The 23,244-nt window shown below is 36.7% G+C and overlaps 1 protein-coding gene across 2 annotated transcripts in view; it reads right to left on the bottom strand.

Annotated features, from left to right (window-relative positions):
- Positions 1-23,244, bottom strand: part of ANO3 (anoctamin 3) — a 433,470-nt gene that overhangs the window by 272,010 nt on the left and 138,216 nt on the right. The window contains exon 1 of one of the 2 annotated variants that reach the window (XM_082476761.1): positions 7,270-8,327. The exons of the other annotated variant lie outside the window; for it this stretch is intronic. Coding sequence (XP_082332887.1) covers positions 7,270-7,315 — 46 coding nt within the window. The 5' untranslated portion in view covers positions 7,316-8,327. Of the gene's footprint in view, positions 1-7,269; positions 8,328-23,244 lie in introns of those variants that run through there. 2 annotated transcript variants of the gene reach the window in all.

Here is a 23,244-nt window from a genome sequence, read left to right as displayed (position 1 = left end):
TCTTCTTTTGCAAAAAGTTATACAGTAAAAAATAGGAATTAAAATACCTAGAGCAAAAATAAATTGACAGCATTTGTGGTATTTACAAAGGTCATGATAAGACAACTGGAGACAAAGTCTGAGTTCTTCCTTACAAGTATAAAAACTCCTTTACTGACGTGTCCGGTAAAGGAGACCAGATAGTAACTCTCATTTAGGAACCTCATCAAACCTTAAAGAGGAGGAACTGGGGAATTATAATTAATATTAGAAACACATTAAAGTTATATTTTCATAGTACTAAATGCATGTATGCAGCTAAGTGTATCTACAATCTATATAGTTTGCCTCTACTAATAATAGAGATCATCTATTTACAACTTACTTTAGTCCACTCACTTAAATCCATTATCTCACTCAGTGCTTACATAGTTATATTAATTTTTTTAAAAATTGTTTCTCAAATGGGCCTTGTAAGAATTCCATAGGATGCATGTTTGTAAAGAACACAGATTCCTAGTTTCCTTCCCTGCAGATGAGATTCTGTAAGTCTGGAGGCACCGAAGAATTTACATTTTAACAAGAACTCCAGGTAGATTATTTAGATCTTGCAAATTTGGGAAATGAGCTAAGGTAGATAGAACAAATTGCTCAAGATACCAGTGAGTGATGGAAACTGTGTTTAAGCCAGAACTTTTGCATATATTTGCAACGTAGCCACACCTCCACCCGCAAATTGCTGCTAATAGTGCTCCAAAGCCAAACATAAAATATATACACTCTTAGGAGTTATTCTGGGGCAATGCCTTTCGGTCAGCCTATTAACTTTCTAGAAACATAATAATAAGAAGTGTACCATGAATAATACAGTGCAATTGAAACATACTTTCAGCAATGTACTTTCACATCCATCCAATTTACCCACAAGAAAGTCCTCTCCTCCATAGCCAACTGTATCTCAGTTGTCATGAGGATGTGAATTTGGGGCCTCATTTTTTGGTGAACCTGGATCCTGCAGCTGGTGCAGGCTTCTTACATGCCTGTTGAGTTGAAACCAACCAGAATTTAAAGTAATTGCTGCTTTACTGTGCAATTCAGGAGGAAAGGCAATAAATTAAGGGACAGCTGGATTGGTCGTACTAATGATCTGTCAGGTTTAGAATATGATTTCACACTTCTGTAACTTCTGATGAACTGCAGAGTCAGAAGGGGTCATGGAGATTATTCTGTCTAAAGTTTTCATTTTACTAAGGCCACAGAAGGGATAGTGACCTAACCACAATCAAACTCAGAGATCTTAGAACTCTGCTTTGAACTCATTAAGAGTTAACTTGGCAATGCATGTAACATCGAAACCATAGTTCCCTCACCTTGAAAATAAAAAACAAATTATATATCTAACTACTAAAGCTTTAGTAAGTATGAAATAATGCAGTGTACTTTTAAGTTTTTGTGACAGTGGGCAGTAATAGTACTTGCACAACATTAGCTGCCTCTGCTGTTTTTGTTGTTGTTATCCTTCGCTACAATCCTGAGAGACGAGGATTATCACCCCAAAACAGTGGATAAGGAACCTATGGCCCAGAAAAAGTAAATACCCAGAGTTACAGAGGTAAAGACAGGATTCAGTCACAGGAAACTTTGAGTCAATGCTCTTTCCATCAAGGCACAACTACTTTACATTAATCTGCAAATATTAATATTTTCTAAACATCTGAGCAATTATAAAATACTAAAATAATAAATAGAAGAAGGTTGAGCTTTTCTGTGCTTTCTTAAAGATTTGGGGGCTTTTTTATGATAAGTTAATTTACATACAGTTGACCCTTGAACAACATGAGGGTTAGGGGTGCTGATTCTCCATGCAGTCAAAAATCCACTATAATTTATAGTTGGCCTCTAAATACCTGGTTCTTCTGTATCCGCGGTTCTGCATCTGTGGGTTCAACCAACTGCAGATCGTGTAGTATTGTAGTATTTACTATTGAAGAAAAACCACATATAAGTGGACCCACGTAAGCCAGACTCATGTTGTGCAAGGGACAACTGTGATCATCAACCCCCAATATATTTTTCCAGGAACATTCATGTGCACAGTACAATGTTAAATTCTAGATTCAGATGAAAAATTCAGCTCTCTAGAATCCTCAAGAAATGTGAGGCTTTGGATAACTGAACTTCTAGACAGCTTTAATAAACACACATATTTACATTATAATTACTTTGGATGGAATTTCTTTTAAACTTTATCACTTGTCTTCATTCCTAATATAAGATATATATTTATCGCATAATATATACTATTGTTGCTAATTCAAAGTTATCATTTTAAACATCCATGTTCTTACTTTGAAGTAGCATGGTAATAATTCCTCTGAGCCATTTGAGGTGTACAGGATTTTTTAAGAAATGATGCTAGACACACGTTTGCTTTTTGGATTGAAATATCTCTATATTCTTTTTTTTTTAACATCTTTATTGGAGTAAAATTGCTTTACAATATTGTGTTAGTTTCTGCTGTATAACAAAGTGAATCAGCTATATGTACACATATATCCCCATATCCCCTCCCTCTTGCATCTCCCTCCCACCCTCCCTATCCCACCCCTCTAGGTGGTCACAAAGCACCGAGCTGATCTCCCTGTGCTATGTGGCTGCTTCCCACGAGTTATCTATTTTACATTTGGTAGTGTTCTATATCCTTTTCACAGTTTGGCTCACCCTTACTAGGAGATTATCTATAACAAGAGTCATAAATATCTAAGAAGTCTGCTGTGGAAAGGGAAAGAAAGGGAAGGGTGAAAATTAATAGATCAGAAGACCAGAGAGGCTCTCAATTAGATTATATGGTCAATTCTTTCTGATGATAGAGGTTGATACTCAGTATGAGCCTGAGTACCAGTCAGTACCTAAGTACCAGTCAGTATAATTTCTGACCCTAAAATATCTTCCCCAACTGTTTTCCCTATATAGCTGGGAAGTATTTTAACAAGACACAATGCCTTCTCTTCTTCAGTCATAAATAAAAGAATAGACTGTCAAAATACCAGGGATAGTTAATACGAATGTGTTAACATTGCATTTCTGTCAATGTATAAATGGCTTCAGATTTTTTCCTGGCTTCACCAGGGTAAGGGTACAGGAAGATTCTAGGTCCTAAAAATATCAGTGAAGGGAAAAGAAGGCTTAAACAGTGGGTATCAGAGATTCTGAAACTAGGTATTCTCCCCAACACCGTCCTAGTTCTTATGAAGTAGGAACTGGGCACAAAGCAGGCTGGTGGCTGAGAGGCTCTACAGGTGGGCCCCTGCAAAAGGGAGTAATTTATTTTGAGAAAAAGAGAATGAAAGTGCTTGTGGTCTGTAAATCCCCATGTAAGTGTAAAGATGATTATTATTACATAATTTATTTGAGTAGGAAGTATTTGATTATGTGGAAATATTAAACACACTCTTTTCATGTTTAACCAAATGTCCTTTAGGATAATGATGAATCACTTAACAGCTTCAGCTGATCCCATTAAACCCAAGCCTTTTGGGACAGGCTGTGTTTGATGTGACCTATGGCTTCTCTGAAAGTCTTACTAGCTGTATTGGTAAATAACAGCCACCAGAAGCCAGAACTAACATTGTCCTTTTCTCACCCACTCTTGTATGACACACGAGTCCATTTTAAATCAAGTGAAACAGAGCAAGCCTGGCTGAGGAGCACAGTTGGACTTTTACCAGAAATCACTGATGATTTGCCAGCTAATATGTTCCTCCAACACGTGCCAAGGCAAAGGCAAACACACACTCCCAGTTGTCTGTAAGCATATTACACTCCAGTTTACCTTTGAGACTTCAGAAATAAAGTATGAAATAATCCCATCCCAACCCTCCCCCCACTCTAGCTGAGGATTCTCACTTTTTACTTCTTAACTTATTATGCCACTTAATGGAAAAATCTAGGATTTAATTAAAAAATCAAAAATATATGTGGGTCTTTTCTTCAGAAAACAAAACTTAACTGGCATGGCCAAGAAACAAAATGTCAACATCTTTCTAGAAAAATGCAGAGTTGCCTATAAATAAAGGTTATGTTTAGCAAACCTCTCAGGCTTCCTACTGTACAAAGTTCTTTATAGCAAGAGCCTGCTAAATATGGGTTGAGTGGATAGTGAATAAATGCAATTTATTTGCAATGGAATTTTAAAATTATGAAAATAATTGAATATCTAAATTTACTTTATGGGAATTTGGGGGAATTTTTCCTGAGGGATGGGCGTATGAACTGAGTAGTTTGGGACCGTAACTCAAGGAATCCTTGGATGGTCTGGAATCCAGTTTTCCTTAAGAAACCCTAAAGTAATAAAACTGAGTGAGACAAAGGAAAATAAAGGGCAACCACTTATAAAGAAACCACTGAGGGTTATTTTTACTCCTAAGAAGTCAGAAAAGATGGATGAGCCTGGGAAGAATAACAACTATTATTATTATTATTATTATTATTTACTATATTTTTGAGCCCCAACTGTGTGCCAGACAAACTGCTAAGTACTTTACAACTTTGCAACATATATATTATCTTCACTTCACAGAGGTGGTGATGGAGGCTCAGAGATATTAAAGAACATAACTTGTAAGAAGGATATGTAGGATTAAAATCCAAGGCTGAAAATGAAGATACTAGATTAATTTAAGAAGAAATTTGGTCTAGATACTAGATTAACTTAAGGAGAAATACATATAGTATTTCATTTCAAGATAACTATTCTGACATCTATATTGATTTATTGAAAAACACTGAGTAATATCAGTGAGGGAATTTGGATCAGTGATTGATTACTACATATTTCTCAAGTATACTGGAACATCTCCAAGCCTGCTGAGAGTTTAATTATAGAGTGTGTCTGTTTTTCAAGTGTCAGTGAACACTTTTAAAGTTTTATAATAACAGCGTTTTCTGAATATCTCAGGTTATTTCTAGGTATTATAAAGTTGAAATCAAAATCACAAAAGACATATCACTTGATTAAGATAAAAAATAATCCTCACAACTTGGTTTACTTACCTAAATTATTTCCTAAGAGTGAACTAAAAGCAGGGCTTTCCTTTTATCTGGCCCAGGGGGAAAAAAAAATCATCTCTGTTTTCATTGCACCTGCCCTTCCCATAGAACAGAGGAAGACCATAGGGGTCAGGTGTTCACTCTTTTCATATTTATATATGAAGTCAATTCCAAAGAAGTTAAAAACTTCACTCAAGGTTTTTAAACTAGTTACAAAGGCGAGCTTAGCTTTTAGAACTCCAGAGTTCCAGTACAGAATTTTCTCCTCTTTAATGTGCAGTTTTCAGGTTAATGTTATGATGAAGGGCACCCTTAAAAGTTTTCTGTCTCATACTTCCTGGGTCAGAAAGCATCTAGAATAGTATTTTACTCCTCCCTCTTTGTAAAATTAAAACAGCTAATCCTGAGTTTGGCATGTCTTTTTGGAATGCCCACTCAGGGTTAAGAAGCAATTAACCAGGACCACTTTAATGATGCTTCCTTTCCTATCCCTCCCGCTCTCCACTTTTATCCTTCTGCTAAAGTTGCCTTTTGTGCCAAAAAGTAAAGGAAGACTTGAAAATAAATGGCTCATAATGCATCATAAAGGAAACAATATGAAGCTCCAGAACTTGCATAATTTTTTATCAATCACTTTGAGCAATGACAGTTGGTCCTAAAGTTGGCAATTATTTGCTTTTAAAAACACAGTATGTGTCCATACATAATAAGTTATGTGGGGGCACATCAAGATTCCAGGTCCCAGAAATAAGTTACCCATAGCCATGCCTCAGAGGAGGATATTAATCGTATGAAGCTGGTGCAAAGTTCCTATAATTGTCTTCATTCTGAAAGTTTGTATGTGTTTAAAATAATGATTAAAGAGAATACAACTTCTTGAACAACTGAATTTTCTTTGGAACATTTAGATTTGAAGTGGAACTGCATACTACCTGAATGTTTTGTCTACCCAGACAGTCTTTCACCTCACTCCCAATTCCAACATATTTGTAAAATAACCTAGAGAACTTGGATTTGAAAAGAGTATAAAATTATGCTGTTCAAAGCTCACTCAGTCCAATAATCTACCTAATGCAGGAATCCCTACTAAATCATCCCTGGCGGGTTCACCAATTTTTGCTTAAAGAAAGGCAAAGAGCTACACACAAACTGTTGACCAAAATACTATGGATAAAATCTGGGTTGGAGGGAGTAGGAATATGTAACTAAATATTTACTTCACTGCTTTTTTTGGCCGTGCCTCACGACTTGCAGGATCTCAGGTCCCCAACCAGGGATTGAACATGTGCCATGGCAGTGAAAGGTCGGAATTGTAACAACTTAGGCCACCAGGGAATTCCCTATTTACTTCACTTTGCATGAGCAAATTTACCATTACAGAATTCACATATCTTAGGTACCAGATGGTCAACTATGGCATAATTACCGTCATTAATTCAATTAGATGGCAATTATGTTGTTTAATAATTTTTGGACAAACTCCAGAAAACTGGAAATATGTACAAAAATATATGTGCTCTATTAAAAACCTTTTAAATAAAATAAGGAACAAGGACCAAAGGGTGAGAATAACTTGGAAAAATTCTTGATTTGACTATGAACATGTAGACTCATCACTGCATCCAGGGAGAAACTTGAAGGAGAAGCAAAGAAGGATAATACAACGGCCCTACAAGAGGAACCTACCAATATTAACAAAAACTTGAAACCCAGAATCAAGCATAGGACAAGGAAAAAATTGATTTTTCTAAGAAACTTTCAGAGCTCCTTCAACAGGCCAACTTCTGGAACAGTCCCAAAATTAATTTATCCTAGGATTGTGTAAAATCGTCTCAAATAGGAGATACACTTATGTGGAGCTTATTAGCCATTTGAAGCACAGACTGGGACAAACCCGGTCCAATATCTCTGTCTTCAAACCTCAGGGTGCTGGTAGGAAAACCCCTAAGCTGGTTTACTGCAATGCATTGACACAGTCTTAGAGAGATATACATTAAATCAAGTCCCCGAAATGACGAATTCCGCTTCTCCCAGGGACCGTGCGGAGGCTCAGATATCAGACTCATCTCGGATGCATAGTGAAGAGGCATTAAAAAAATAAAAGAAGAACATTTTTTAAACTTCACAGAGTTCTCCACCTCTGCGTCGCATTAGTCGGGAAAGGATGCTCCTACACAACTGCAAGGGCATGCAGACGGTACGTGACGCCCACAGGGAGGGGGGACCGAGATTCCGACTGACCTTTTTGCTGTTTAAAGGACTGAATCGAGCCTGAATGATGGACCATTTTCACTCAGTGCGTCCCCGCCGGTTTAGGAAGCTGTCCGAGAGAAAGGTGACCAGTAGCCGGACCCTGAGAGAGCCTCCCGGGCTCAATGCAATTCCGGAATATCCGCGAGCGCCCTGCAATCCGACACCTGCTTTAGCCGGCACTTCGCTCCCTAGGCTGCGCGCCCTCTGTTGTCATGGCAACGGCTAGGGCGGTCCAGCGTCCGGCTCCCCTTAGCGGCTACTCGCGGAATAGCCCCGCATCCCCAGAGTCCAGTGCCGCAGTGTGGGTGGGCGTTATGCGGGGTATGCTGGGCGTGGGAGGCGAGAACTTTTCCTAGAGACTGTAAATAAACCTGAACAAATCTCTAGAACCGCTAATAATTCCCTCTTTTTCGTTTTGAGGCTGGTTATTATATCCAGGCACAGACACTGATTCCCTAAAAGTTGGTCTGTAACACTAGCACCTACAGAAGGGCAAAGTTGGTTTCTGCTCTGAGAGGAATGCAGTTGCAGATGCAGAGACATTTTTGTTTTTCCTCTTAAACTTGAATTTGGAAAATATGGATAACCTCCACTTATACAGTAGAATGGTTTTTATTAGATAAACAATATTAAATGTCTTGCACATTACACTTGAGTTCTTCTCTTGTATTTCAGCTCTTGGGACTGAACCATATATGACAGTGACCCTGGACCATTTATCACCTACTAAGTAACAGGTGCTGAAAAAACAATAACCATGCTACTTAATTTAATCCTCATAAAAGCCCTACAAAGTGGGTAGACTATTATCATACTAATATTATAAAAGAAACTGAAGCGCAGCACAACAAAGAATTCCCAAGATCATGTAAACCAACACCTTACTTGAGAGACAAAGAAGGCATCTGACACCGAAAGACGTGAAGTCACTTTAGGAAGGTCACAGTGACCAAAATAGGAATCAGGGGCCTGCTCAACATATTTTTCAGTACAGTCTCTTTCCCTCTTACCAATACTGCCTGATTCAAACTTCCCAAGTTCCTCCTGGAAGAGACACACAGCAAAAGAGTTTTGAAGTTTGTGAGATCAACTCAGAATCAGGTGAAAGATCCAAATAAAGGTAGATAAAAAAGAGAAACATGCACAGATTTCAAAATTTTCAAAACCTCAAATAGGCTGAGCTACTGACATAAGCTCTTTGATTTCACCTGTGGTTCATGATACAGGGACAGTAAAGGGAATGCAGCTTTGCACAAGCAGATGTTCCAGTTATATATGGCTGCATAACAAACCACACTGAAACTAGAGGCTTAAAACTGCAATTTATTATTACCTCTCATGTTATTATACAGGTTGGCTAGGCTCAGCTTGGTGGTTCTGACTCAGAGTCTCTCTTGAGTTTTCAGTGACTGGGCCTGAAGTCATCTGAAGCAAGAGAGAAATTAGATTTCACTCTCAGTGGGAGGCATGGCAAGGATGTACAGCCTTCTTTAATGAAGGAGGGTCCTACAGAAGGAAAATGTTGAGCATTCAGTAAGAGCTCAGGATGCAGACACTGAAGAAATACTTGGTTAGAAGAATGAACTCAATGTCAGTTTATCTCCAACTGAAGATTTGGAACAAACCTCAGAGATGGTCTCCACAAAGTGTCCTTTTAGAGATGTTTTATAAAAGAGGGCACTGAAACCCAGAGCAATAAATCACTTGCCTGGGGATTTTTTGTTATATTTGCTCGTTTCGTTAAAATTCCAATGCAACTCAACTCACAGGTCATTCTGATACAACCCAACTCGCAGGTAAAGACTAGATAATGTATTTAAGGACTAGTTTATGGCAGGAAACTAACACCCCCAAAATATTAGATACTATTATTATAATTATGATGCCTGTGGATCGATCTTCCTTTTCAAATCCTTTTAAATCACTGGGATTTGAATCAGAAATATTTTTGAAATGTGAGCATTAATTCAACTCATGATCAGGAGGAACAGTTGAAAGAATTAAAAGCCTCTGGTTCTACTCTACCTATACTCCAGGTATAGGTAACATCTTCAATTTCCTAAAGCCTCTTTTTTCTGCTGATGTCTGATTTTCTCCAACCACAGCCCAGCAGGAGGCAAGAATGTGTGCGCTGGAGCTAAGACTGACTAAGAATTTGAACCTCATTAGAAAGAATTTAACCTCATTATTTTTTTCCCAAAAAAGGAGTTTGGCATTCTTTCTAACACCCTAGCACCCAAACCTCTGCAGGGCAGCTATGATTAAATTATCTTCTCATAAAGCTGATAACTTTTAATTAGAAACATTTTAGGCTGGACTGACAGATTGACTAGCAAGGGACTCAAAGAACATCTTTGCTTGTTTTAAAATCAGTCTTTTAAGGAAGGTTGCTAGAGGAACAGCTTTGTGAGGGGCCTAGGAAATTTCTAGCACCATCTGGTTTACAGGAAAAGCACTGCAAAGAGCAGGAAAGGCTGTGTGTGTGTGTGTGTGTGTGTGTGTGTGTGTCTGTGTGTGTGTGTGGTGTGTAAAGAAAGAGAATTTGTGTGTTTTGGAAGTGGGGAGTGCAGAAAGAGGGGTTTGAACAAAGACTTTCCTGAAAAATAAATCTGTGATTTGATAAAAGGAAATATTTTATACTGACATCTCTAGTGCAGAAAGTTTAGGAATGAATATTAAATAGCCTCATTAGGGAAAGCTAAACCGATTGTTGGCTTGGTTTTTATTACTATTATTGGTTTCAAACTTCAGTCTCCAAATTTTTAAAAAATTTCTTGCAGTTTAATGCAAAGTGGAAAATATGCTGAGTAAAATGATTCCAAAATTTTCTGAGAGAAAATACATGCATATCTTGAAATTGTTTATTTGTCTGCCTTCCCTCTCGATAGGGCAGCTCTTTGTGAATGGGGAATGTGTCTTATTTAAATTTGTATTCCCCAGAGCCAATCGCAGTGCTTAATGTGGGCACATGAATGAACGAATGAAAGAGCAAAAGCAAGAAAGCAAGAAAAAGAGGAAGGAAGGGAGATAATACGTTTCTGGGAACTATCATGAAAATAAGAATACTGGAACGGCTGATACACGTTCACCATAGGCGTGTAAGCAGAACGTAGAGCACAGAGGTTCAGAGCCAGACTTGGCCTGCTCGGGGTTAAATCTTGACTTCTTTACTTGCTAGATGGCTGCTCTTGAGCAAGTTACTATCTTCAAATTTTAATGATGAGAAATAATTATTTTATGTCTTTTTCAGTGAGGGGGGGCATGATTAATACATGTAGTATGAGCTTGACTATATTTTGCAAAACAGTAAAAAAAAAAAGACTGGAAAGAAACATACCAAAATGTCCAGAATAATTAATTCTGGGATTAAGCTGGGATTAGGGTAGATTTTTTTAATACCTCCATGTATGTTTGTCATGTTCATGCTTGCTACAAATTATATAATATTGATTTTATATTGATTAAATACACATATCTTTAAAATCCCTCCATATCTATCTTTCTACAACTCAAAGTTTTCTTTCTTTTTTGATCTTGGAACCTGACATTTTTTTCCTTGTTGAGGTTTCTGCTGCATTTGCCCTCCCACAGCTGGCCACCTGTCTCCTGTCCTCTTTAAGTAATTAATTTATCAGGCCCCATGCTAACTGTTGCCTCCCAGAGAGGTAAGGGACTCTGTTCTTTACATAATTGAGAGGGGTTTTTATTCTTTTGAATTCTGAAATATGACTGCTCAGCTCAGCCAACTGTGAGTTTCCTCATACTGTGCTCTATCACAGGAAAATAGAGAGTTTCGTTGTTACCTCTTTGGGTCTTGAATAACTCACTTAACTGAAATTGAAATTTCCAATTCTGCTTCTCATTGCCTAAATGCAAACAGAAATAGAGATAGAAATTCTCTTTGAGGTTATTCCCTTTCTAGAACCCAGTTATTTAAGGTATTAATGGGCAAAATGAAATAGCCAAGTCACGTCAGTATGGTTTATCTGCAAAGAGTAACAAACAGAGAAGGCAAAATATCCCTGGAAGACACAATTAGTGGAAGATTATGGTCTCCTTGAGAGCAGACTGAGTGTAGAGCATCTGTTTCTTCAGAGATCAGTGTATTTCCTGTCACACATGCTTAATAAATGCTTATTAATGAGTAAGTAAAGAAAGCAATGAATTTTAAAATGTAAAGTGACTTCAAGAAAAAAAATGCTTGTTTAGTGCACTGAGCATTTGTCTTCTTTCTTAGGCTTTCTTAAACCTAGGGAAATTATTTTAGAATAGTTTATATATTTTACATATATATATATATATATATATATATATATATATATATATATATATATAACTTTTTAAGTACTTTTTTGGTTCTACTTGCTCTCCATACTCTATTAAAGGCACAAAAAAAGCTCTTCAAAAAAACCATATGCTGTGATAAATGGAAGCATGGGGTACAATTGTTTCCCCAAAAGCCAGTGGTTCCTGGCTACATGTGACTATATAACAACAGAATTATCAGATTAGTCCTGCTCAAATCCAGACTATATGTTCAGAGAAGCATTCAGGAGTAACATTCTTGATGGATACATGTGACTAAAAGAAAGCAATGGAGGAAAATCAGCAACCTCCACCTTCTCTGAATCCAGCCTGATAAGGTCTTATCACAAGTATTTTCAAGAGACAAGAACACAAAATGATTTTCTTAAAAAGACAACATCAAGAGAAGGCAGATATGTGGGACAAAGGAGGTGATGATGGATTAAACCACAGTTTATATTTTATGTCCCTGCGGAAAAACTTACAATTACCTCTTCAAGCTTCCTTTAGGAACATGTCCATGTTCACTGCTCTACCACTCAAGGAGTTCCATGATCTACTCTCACCACTTTCCAGACTTGTTTCTAAGGCTTTCCTTTATAAACTCTTTTGATGCTACAATGGATTTCTTCTCCATAGGCTTCTCTGCTTTTACTGTTGCTGTTTCCTCTACTTGGAATGTTCATCCTAAAACTCCTATCTGACTCATAAGGTTTTTCAACCCCTACCCATTCTCCAAGGCCCCAGAACAATGCCATTTTCAGGATGAAGACTTCCTTTATCTATATCCACCTACTATAAAGCCAGTTAGATGTGAATTTTACCTCTTCTAGTTCCTATAGAATATGATTAACATCATTTCATGGCATTTTTGCCATGTTTCTACCATGCATTATATATATTAGCTTTTGAAAGTAGGCACATGCTTTCCTTCCAGTTCAGAAGAAATACTTCAGGGAAGACTCTGTACTGACTCACTTTTTTTTATTTCTCACATTGCCTAAAAGATAGTCTGGCACATAAAAACTGATCAAATACACATTTGCTAAATAAAGGGTTTTCTATGATACTCAACTGTTGTATATTTGTCAGAAGAGTCTAATAACAAGATATTCAAGTATAAGTCCTTACCTTTCAAGATTTGAATGCAAGACTATGGATTTGCCTTCCTTTGTAATTTTATTTACTCCAGGCAGATAATTTCATAAAGACTGCTTTTGTTGTGCTGTGTTGAAAACTTAAGAATGTAATAATTATTGATTTATTTTCTACGTCTGCTCATCTTTGTAAGTTCTTAAGCTGATACTCTGATCATATCGACTACTCTACTACATTTTGGTGAATTTCCATGCTTTTGAACACAGCTGATACTCAGCTGGTATTCTGGGTGTGGTGGTACTGACTCTGGGTGTGGCTACAATCTCTTCTAATAGCTTGATGCCTCTGCCTGACTTGTGTAGGCCTGTCCTATTGTTGGTTGTTGGGTGTTTGCCAGTAGGAATGTGGAAATGGAGGTAGAATTTGTAATTACCAATTTACTTTTCAAAGATAATATATGCTTGACTCCTGGGAAGCTGGGGTGACTGACTGTGAACAAACTGTGGTCTCTATTTGAACACTACCAGTCCTGCTGAGCAAGGAATATGTCTGCTGCCTTGTCATTTCTCCAAAGATATTAACAATGTAATCTAAGAAATCCTTTAAAACTATAGTGCGCATGAATACTTATTTACTGGAAAAGTGTTCCTGATACATTTTTTATTAATAAAAGCAGACTGAAAAATAATATTTCAGTGTGAGATAAGCTTTTGCGAAAACATATGTATGCATAGATACATCTATAATGGTAAAACTCAAAATACAGCTAAGTCTACATGGAGGAGATATGAATGAATCGAAGGTTTTTTCATTTTACTTACTGATATTTTAACCTTATTCTCCCTTTATTCCTAGAGTGACCTTATGTTCTGGGTTGTCTTTTGTCATAATGTAATTATTAATAGCCTCAAACTTTAAAAAAAGTGTCCTGTCTTGGACAGTAAGTTATGCAGTCACTTTAACCATCAAATATGTAATATTTATGTTAGAAAAATAAATACAAAAATGAAATGCAAAATGATAACAAATATTTTTAAATAACCTGGATATAAAAAATCATTATGCCATTTTAATCCAAAAATAGTACAGATTTGGAGTTGAAAAATAATCGCCAATTAGCCATGGAGGTCCCCTTTTTAACCTAGCAGAAAAATGTGGAAGGAAGGCATTGCTTTGGGAGTCTAGAGCCTACACACTTACCCTGGTGTATAAATTGGCATGCTAACAGTGTGAAAATCGCTTTGCCTTCTTGGCCCAAGGTGGTTCATCTATAATAAGGTTGATGGATTAGGTACTCCCTAAGGTCTGTTATGCTCCTCATATTCCAGGATTCGTGTCTGCTGGAAGAGAATTTCATGTGCTATGACTTCAGAAATATAATCCATATGGTTGGCCTTCTTTCCCCTCTGAAGGAAAATAGTGGAAATAGTACAGAAAATCCTCCCTGTTGTAAATCTACAAATAGAAGCTTTGTGCAACTTGAACTTGAGTGAGATCTGAAATTGAACATTGTAATGTAATGAAGAGACACAGAGTTTGCAAAAACAAAAGTTATAGGATGAAAAAATTATTGAGTTAATTATTTAACTAATGAGACACCACTGAATTTACTTTAAAAATGAATATTGGTTACTTGAAACCATTTATGAATCAATAGTCAATGTGTCAATTATAGCCTTTGTATTCATTAAATAAATCTAAAGAAAATATTTTAGCATCACTGAATAGTAGATTACATTATATCACCTTGAAAATATTCAGTAAATCATATTTTATATCAAATAAAGGTCTTCTTCCTCCCTTCCTGTAATTTCTACAAGTAATAGGAGAAAACTATATATTTTCTTTTCAGTACATTTAACAAATTTATACTGGAATCTATGTGCCAAATTCAGTAGGGATATATAATTTTAGTCTTTGCAAGTTTTATAGGGGAAGAAACAGTACATCTTTGTAATTACTTTAAGAATAGATAGCAAATGGTTGTATAAACCTTAGATGTTTGAAGTTTCAAGTCTTCCAAGTTTGTGGTGTTTTATCGTAAAACAATGGTTGAACATTTGGAAAAAATTATAGCGCTACATTTTACACAATAAAAACAAAAATTTGCATATGGTTCCTTTAGGGAAAGTTAGCTTGTTAATGCTAGTAACTGTATTTTCCAATCCCCAAATTAGTTTTATCACTAAGAATCACTAAAATATTGAGTAAGGAAAACAGAAAATAGACTGCCATCAGACTTTCTAATCAGCAATGCTGGAAGCTAGAATCGTTTCTTCAGACTGATGGTGAAATGACTTCATACCAAAATCACATATCTAGGCAGGATATAATTTATTCTTAAGTATAGGAAGACATTTAAGGATTTGCAGTAATTTGAGGGATATATAACTTACATAATTTCTTTGGTTAAACACTTAAGGAAAGATGCTACTACCAAAAAAAAAAAAAAAAAGATGAATCAGAAGAGATACCTCAAGATAAAAGAAGAATAAAATATAGTAGTATCATGTTTATATATATTTATCCAGTTGTATTCAAGTGAATAATAATACAATTTTCAGGGATACTTAATATAAGAGCATTTAAGATATATTTAAAAGAAAGGAAACACTATAAAATAAATTCTAGTTAGTTATCACTTCTTTCAACAAGTCTGGGTAGTTGGGAGTGGGGGAAGTAAAAATGTTACAGAAGTCTAATGAGGGAAGGGAGCATGAGAAAGGAAAAGTGAAAACAATCTTAAGACCTTCTTTTATTGAGGAGGGGATAAAACAAGAGGCAAACAGAAGCATGTATCTTAATAGGCAAAATAATTTGGGTTAAAGCATCTGATTATGAGAACAAGGAGAACGAAAGTAGTATTTAATGAATGGGTAAAGAACAGTAAATTGTTCAATAAGAAAACAAATGAAATATATTGTAGCTTGATCAATCCAGGAAAAATAAGGAAAAGGAAAATATGCACTCAACAATGGACATACATAATAGATTCAAAGCAATATGAAATGATTAAAATCAAGTGTATCAGCCAATATTCAAAATATAAACAAATTCATTTTTCCCATTAAAAAACAGATGTATTGGCCATCTTGAGTTGCAGTGTCAGGGGCAGCACTTCCGCAAATGGCCCAGCCCACCGAGCTGAGATGTCAGCGCAGCCATTTCTCACTAGGCACTCTGATCTGAAGTGCCAGGTGAGAGGTCTCTGCAGGAAGCACCCTGTGTACAAGTGAAACTAGACAAAGCACAAAGGAAAAGAAAAATAAAAAAGCAAGCTTCAAACCCTCTGAAAAAAGTGCCTCTGCACCACTAGTAATTGAGGAGGTTGGCATCGTTGGTGGAGTCTCCTATTGCAGGGGGACCTTCAAGATGGCAGAGGAGTAAGACGTAGACATCACCTTCTTCCTCACAAATACATCAAAAATACATCTACATGTGGAACAACTCCAACAGAACACCTACTGAACGCTGGCAGAAGATCTCAGACTTCCCAAAAGGCAAGAAAATCCCCACATACATGGCCATGTGGCTGACAGGGTCTTGGTGCTCCGGTCTGATGTCAGGCCTGAGCCTCCAAGGTGGGAGAGCCGAGTGCAGGACACTGGACAACCAGAGACCTCCCGGGCCCAAGTAATATCAATCAGTGAGAGCTCTCCCAGAGATCTTTGTCTCAATGCTAAGACCCAGCTCCACCGAAAGGCCAGCAAGCTCCAGTGCTGGATGCCCCATGCTAAACAACTGGAAAGACAGGAACACAAACCCACCCATTAGCAGAGAGGTTGCCTAAAATCATACTAAGTTCACAGACATCCCGAAACACACCACCAGACACAGCTGTGCCCACCAGAAGACAAGATCGAGCCCCACCCACCAGAACACGGTATCAATCCCCTCCACCAAGAAGCCTACACAAGCCACTGAGCCAACCTCACCTACTGGGGGCAGACACCAAAAACCACAGGAACTAGAAACCTGCAGCCTGAGAAAAGGAGACCCCAAACACAGTAAGTTAAGCAAAATGAGAAGACAAAGAAATATGCGGCAAAGGAAGGAGCAAGGTAAAAACCCAACAGACCAAACAAATGAAGAGGAAATAGGCAGTCTACCTGAAAAAGAATTCAGAGTAATGATAGTAAAGATGATCCAAAATCATGGAAATAGAATGGAGAAAATAAAAGAAACATTTAACAAGGACCTAGAAGAACTAAAGAGCAAACAAACAATGATGAACAACAAAATAAATGAACTTAAAAATTCTCTAGAAGGAATCAGTACCAGAATAACTAAGGCAGAAGAACGGGTAAGTGACCTGGAAGATAAAATAATGGAAATAACTACCGCAGAGCACACTAAAGAAAAAGGAATGAAAACAATTGAGGACAGTCTCAGAGACCTCTGGGACAACATTAAACACACCAACATTCGAATTATAGGGGTCCCAGAAGAAGAAGAGAAAAAGAAAGGGTCTGAGAAAATATTTGAAGAGATTATAGTTGAAACCTTCCCTAACATGGGAAAGGAAATAGTCAATCAAGTCCAGGAAGCTCAGAGAGTCCCATACAGGATAAATCCAAGGAGAAACATGCCAAGACACATATTAATCAAACTATCAAAAGTTAAATACAAAGAAAAAATATTAAAAGCAGCAAGGGAAAAGTAACAAATAACATACAAGGGAATCCCCATAAGGTTAACAGCTGATCTTTCAACAGAAACTCTGCAAGCCAGAAGGGAGTGGCAGGACATATTTTAAGTGATGAAAGGGAAAAACCAACAACCAAGATTACTCTACCCAGAAAGAACCTCATTCAGATTCGTTGGAGAAATCAAAACCTTTACAGACAAGCAAAAGATAAGAGAATTCAGCAGCACCAAACCAGCTTTACAACAAATGCTAAAGGAACTTCTCTAGGCAGGAAACACAAGAGAAGGGAAAGGCCTACAAAAACAAACCCAAAACAATTAAGAAAATGGTAATAGGAACATACAGATTGATAATCACCTTAAATGTAAATGGATAAAAGATCCAACCAAAAGACATAGACTGGCTGAATGGATACAAAAATAAGACCCATATATATGCTGTCTACAAGAGACCCACTTCAGACCCAGGGACACATACACACTGAAAGTGAGGGGATGGAAAAAGATATTCCATGCAAATGGAAATCAAAAGAAAGCTGTAGTGGCAATACTCATATCAGCAAAATAGATTTTAAAATAAATATTATTACAAGAGACAAAGAAGGACACTATATAATGATCAAGGGATCAAACCAAGAAGAAAATATAACAATTGTAAATATTTATGCACCCAACATAGGAGCACCTCAATACATAAGGCAAATGCCAACAGCCATAAAAGGGGAAATCAACAGTAACACAATCATAGTAGGGGACGTTGACACCCCACTTTCACCAGTGGACAGATCATCCAAAATGAAAATAAATAAGGAAACACAAGCTTTAAATGATACATTAAACAAGATGGAATTAATTGATATTTATAGGACATTCCATCCAAAAACAACAGAATACACTTTCTTCTCAAGTGCTCGTGGAACATTCTCCAGGATAGATCATACCTTGGGTCACAAATCAAGCCTTTGTAAATTTAAGAAAACTGAAATCACATCAAGTATCTTTTGCGAGCACAACACTATGAGACTAGATATCAATTACGGAAAAAAATGTAAAAAACACAAACACATGGAGGCTAAAAAATATGCTACTAAATAACCAAGAGATCACTGAAGAAATCAAAGAGGAAATCAGAATTACCTAGAAACAAATGACAGTGAAAACACGATGACCCAAAACCTATGGGATATAGCAAAAGCAGTTGTAAGAGGGAAGTTTATAACAATACAATCCTACCTCAAGAAACAAGAAAAATCTCAAATAAACAACCTAACCTTACACCTAAAGCAATTAGAGGAAGAAGAACCAAAAGAAACCAAAGTTAGCAGAAGGAAAGAAATCATAAAGATCAGAGCAGAGAAAAAGGAAAAATAAATGAAGGAAATCATAGCAAAGATCACTAAAACTAAAAGCTGGTTCTTTGAGAAGGTAAACAAGATTGATAATTAGCCAGACTTATCCAGAAAAAAAGGAAGAAGACTCAAATCAACCGAATTAGAAATGAAAAAGGAGCAGTAACAACTGAAACTGCAGAAATACAAAGGATCCTGAGAGATCACTACAAGCAACTACATGCCAATAAAATGGACAAGCTGGAAGAAATGGACAAATTCTTAGAAAAGCACAATCTTCCGAGACTGAACCAGGAAGAAATAGAAAATATAAACAGACCCAATCACAAGCACTGAAATTGAAACTGTGAGTGATTACAGCTTCAGACAAACAAAAGCCCAGGACCAGATGGCTTCACAGGTGAATTCTATCAAACATTTAGAGAAGAGCTAACATCTATCCTTCTCAAACTCTTCCAAAATACAGCAGAAGGAGGAACATTCCCAAACTCATTCTACGAGGCCACCATCACCCTGATAACAAAACCAGACAAAGATGTCACAAAGAAAGAAAACTACAGGCCAATATCACTGATGAACATAGATGCAAAAATCCTCAACAAAATACTAGCAAACAGAATCCAACAGCACATTAAAAGGATCATACACCATGATCAAATGGGGTTTACCCCAGGAATGCAAGGATTCTTCAATATGCACAAATCAATCAATGTGATACACCATGCTAATAAACTGAAGGAGAAAAACCATATGATTATCTCAATAGATGCAGAAAAAGCTTTTGACAGAATTCAACACCCATTTATAATAAAAACTCTTCAAAAAGTAGGCACAGAGGGAACCTACCTCAACATAATAAAGGCCACATATGACAAACCCACAGCCAACATCGTTCTCAATGGTGAAAAACTGAAAGCATTTCCTCTAAGATCAGGAAAAAGACAAGGTTGCCCACTCTCACCACTATTAGTCAACATAGTTTTTGACGTTTTAGCCACAGCAAGCAGAGAAGAAAAGGAAATAAAAGGAAACAAAATCGGAAAAGAAGAAGTAAAACTGTCACTGTTTGCAGAAGACATGATACTATACATAGAGAATCCTAAAGATGCTACCAGAAAACTACTAGGGCTAATCAATGAATCTGGTAAAGTAGCAGGATACAAAATTAATGCACAGAAATCTCGGGCATTCCTATACACTAATGATGAAAAATCTGAAAGAGAAATTAAGGAAACACTCCCATTTACCACTGCAACAAAAAGAATAAAATACCTAGGAATAAGCCTACCTAAGGAGACAAAAGACATGTATGCAGAAAACTATAAGACACTGATGAAAGAAATTAAAGACAATACAAAATAACAGAGAGATATACCATGTTCTTGGACTGGAAGAATCAACATTGTGAAAATGACTATAGTACCCAAAGCAATCTACAGATTCAGTGCAATCCCTATCAAATTACCAGAGGCATTTTTCACAGAACTAGAAAGAAACTTTCACAAGTTGTATGGAAACACAAAAGACCCCAAATAGCCAAAGAAATCTTGAGAAAGAAAAACAGAGCTGGAGGAATCAGGCTCCCTGACTTCTTACTATACTACAAAGCTACAGTAATCAAGACAGTATGGTAATGGCACAAAACCAGAAATATAGATCAATGGAACAGGATAGAAAGCCCAGAGATAAACCCACACAAATATGGTCACCTTATATTTGACAAAGGAGGCAAGACTATACCATGGAGAAAAGACAGCCTCTTCAATAACTGATGCTGGGAAAACTGGATAGCTACATGTAAAAGAATGAAATTAGGACACTTCCTAACACCATACAGAAAAACAAACTCAAAATGGATTAAAGACCTAAATGTAAGGCCAGACACTATAAAACTCTTATAGGAAAACACAGGCCGAACACTCTATGACATAAATCACAGCAAGAACCTTTTTGACCCACATCCTAGAGAAATGGAAATAAAGACAAAAATTAAAAAATGGGACCTAATGAAACTTAAAAGCTTTTGCACAGCAAAGGAAACCAGAAACAAGGCAAAAAGACAACCCTGAGAATGGGAGAAAATATTTGCAAAAGAAGCAACTGACAAAAGATTAATCTCCAAAATATACAAGCAGCTTATGCAGCTCAATATCAAAAAAAAAACAAACAGCCCAATCCAAAAATGGGCAGAAGACTTAAATAGACATTTCTCCAAAGAAGATATACAGATTGCCAACAAACACATGAAAGGATGCTCAACATCAACTAATCATTAGAGAAATGCAAATCAAAACTACAATGAGATATCACCTCACACCAGTCAGAATGGCCAGCATCAAAAAATCTAGAAACAATAAATGCTGGAGAGGGTGTGGAGAAAAGGAAATCCTCTTGCACTGTTGGTGGGAATGTAAACTGATACAGCCACTATGGAGAACAGTACAGAGGTTACCCAAAAAACCAAAAATAGAACTACCATATGACCCAGCAATCCCACTACTGGGCATATACCCTGAGAAAACCATAATTCAAAAAGAGACATGTACCACAATATTCACTGTAGCACCATTTACAATAGCTAGGACATGGAAGCAACCTAAGTATCCATCGACAGATGAATGGATAAAGAAGATGTGGCACATATATTATATAATGGAATATTACTCAGCCATAAAAAGAAACAAAATTGAGTTATTTGTAGTGAGGTGGATGGACCTAGAGTCTGTCATACAGAGTGAAGTAAGTCAGAAAGAGAAAAACAAATATTGTATGCTAACACACATATATGGAATTAAAAAAAATGCTTCTGATGAACCTAGGAGCAGGACAGGAATAAAGATGCAGATGTAGAGAATGGACTTGAGGACTCGAGGAGGGGTAAGCTGGGACGAAGTGAGCGAGTAGCACTGACATATGTACATTACCAAATGTAAAATAGATAGCTAGTGGGAAGCAGCTGCATAGCACAGGAAGATCAGCTCGGTGCTTTTTGACCACCTAGAGGGGTGGGATAGGGAGGGTAGGAGGGAGACACAAGAGGGCGGGGGATATGGGGATATATGTATACATATAGCTGGTTCACTTTGTTATACAGCAGAAACTAACACAACATTATAATGCAATTATACTCCAATAAAGATGTTAAAAAAAAAAAAAAAGAAGAGCAAGGTGTATTGGGTTAAAGGCAAGATATGCACTTTCTAAGAAATAAAAATATTTAAGGCAAAGTAATAAAGAGATGGTCAAAGTTATTCCAGGTAAACGCTAATAAAAAAGTAAGCAAATCTAGCATATTAATATCAGTCAAGACGGAATTTCACATTACAATGACTAAAGTGTCAGAGGCATATTATATAAAGATAAAGGTATAATTTATAAATAAAACATAAGTCATATATTTTTTGTACCAATCTGTACGGCTTTTTTTGGTTTCTTTAATATATATACTTTTTGTTTTTTAATATTCATCTGTTTATTTTAACTTTTTATTTTATATTGGAGCATAACTTATTAACAATATTGTGGTAGTTTCAGGTGTACAGCAAAGTGGTCCAGTTATACATATACATGTATCTCTTCTTTTTTAAGTTATTTTCCCATTTAGATTGTATAGCTTTTATACAAAATGAAAACTATCAGAAAATCAAGAAATTAATAAATTTGCAATTGTAATGGAAGAGACTGGATACTGCTCTCTAAATTTAAACAATATAGTAGACCAAAGTAAACAAAGAGCGATCTAGATGACTTACTACAATCAATGAACATTTCATTTAACAGAATTTTGTAAGAACATACATTATCTTTGTATTTCGGAACAAACTGTCACATCACCTTTTTTATCAACCTCACTAAGCTACAACTATGTTTTCCGGAATTGCCTTCCCTGTGTGGTTCCAGCTTAAAGCTAATCAAGAAAGAAATTTGTGCATGGCTAGGAAAGCTGAAGCGAAGCAGCAGCCACTGCACTCTGAAGGTCCCTGTGTTCACAAGCAATGAGAGAATGACACTGAGGTGCACACAGGTTCTAGCTAACCCCTGTTCTTCCTGGCACCATAGCCAGCTTTTCTTTTTCCTATAGAGAAGCCTTGCCACCAGCAGGTGCAGAGGCAATAGCTTTTCCATGGGCTGCTCCACCAGTGCTCCATCACGGTCCCATTCCAGATTCCCTGATTGTCTGCCATACGAGTGATACAGAAGGGCTGGTTAGTAGCTTTCATCTGATCCTCCAACATCCCTTTTTGGACCATTTTTATCAAAATCTCCTACAGTTAGGTAAATTCCAATTTCTAAAATAAATCCCTATTCTATAATACCTAAAATATTTCTCATTCTGCTTCCCTGATTAAACCCTGATTGATAAATTTAAAAGAGAGAGAAAGAGACAGAGAGAGAGAGAGGGAGGGAGGAAAAAAAAGACACAATAGAAAAAAATAAAATAAAAATGTAGAGTATTTACAGACCACATTCTCAGATCATAATCTAAAAACATCATAAATAAAGTAGGGAAAAATATTTTCTCCGGCAGTCAGGGAAATATAAGTTAAAATAACTAGGTATATTT

Source organism: Balaenoptera physalus, assembly GCF_965194825.1.
Source record: "Balaenoptera physalus genome assembly, chromosome: 10".
Taxonomy (NCBI): Eukaryota; Metazoa; Chordata; class Mammalia; order Artiodactyla; family Balaenopteridae; genus Balaenoptera; species Balaenoptera physalus.
The sequence above is the reverse complement of the archived record's forward strand: the minus strand, read 5'-3'. Positions and strand labels throughout refer to the sequence as shown.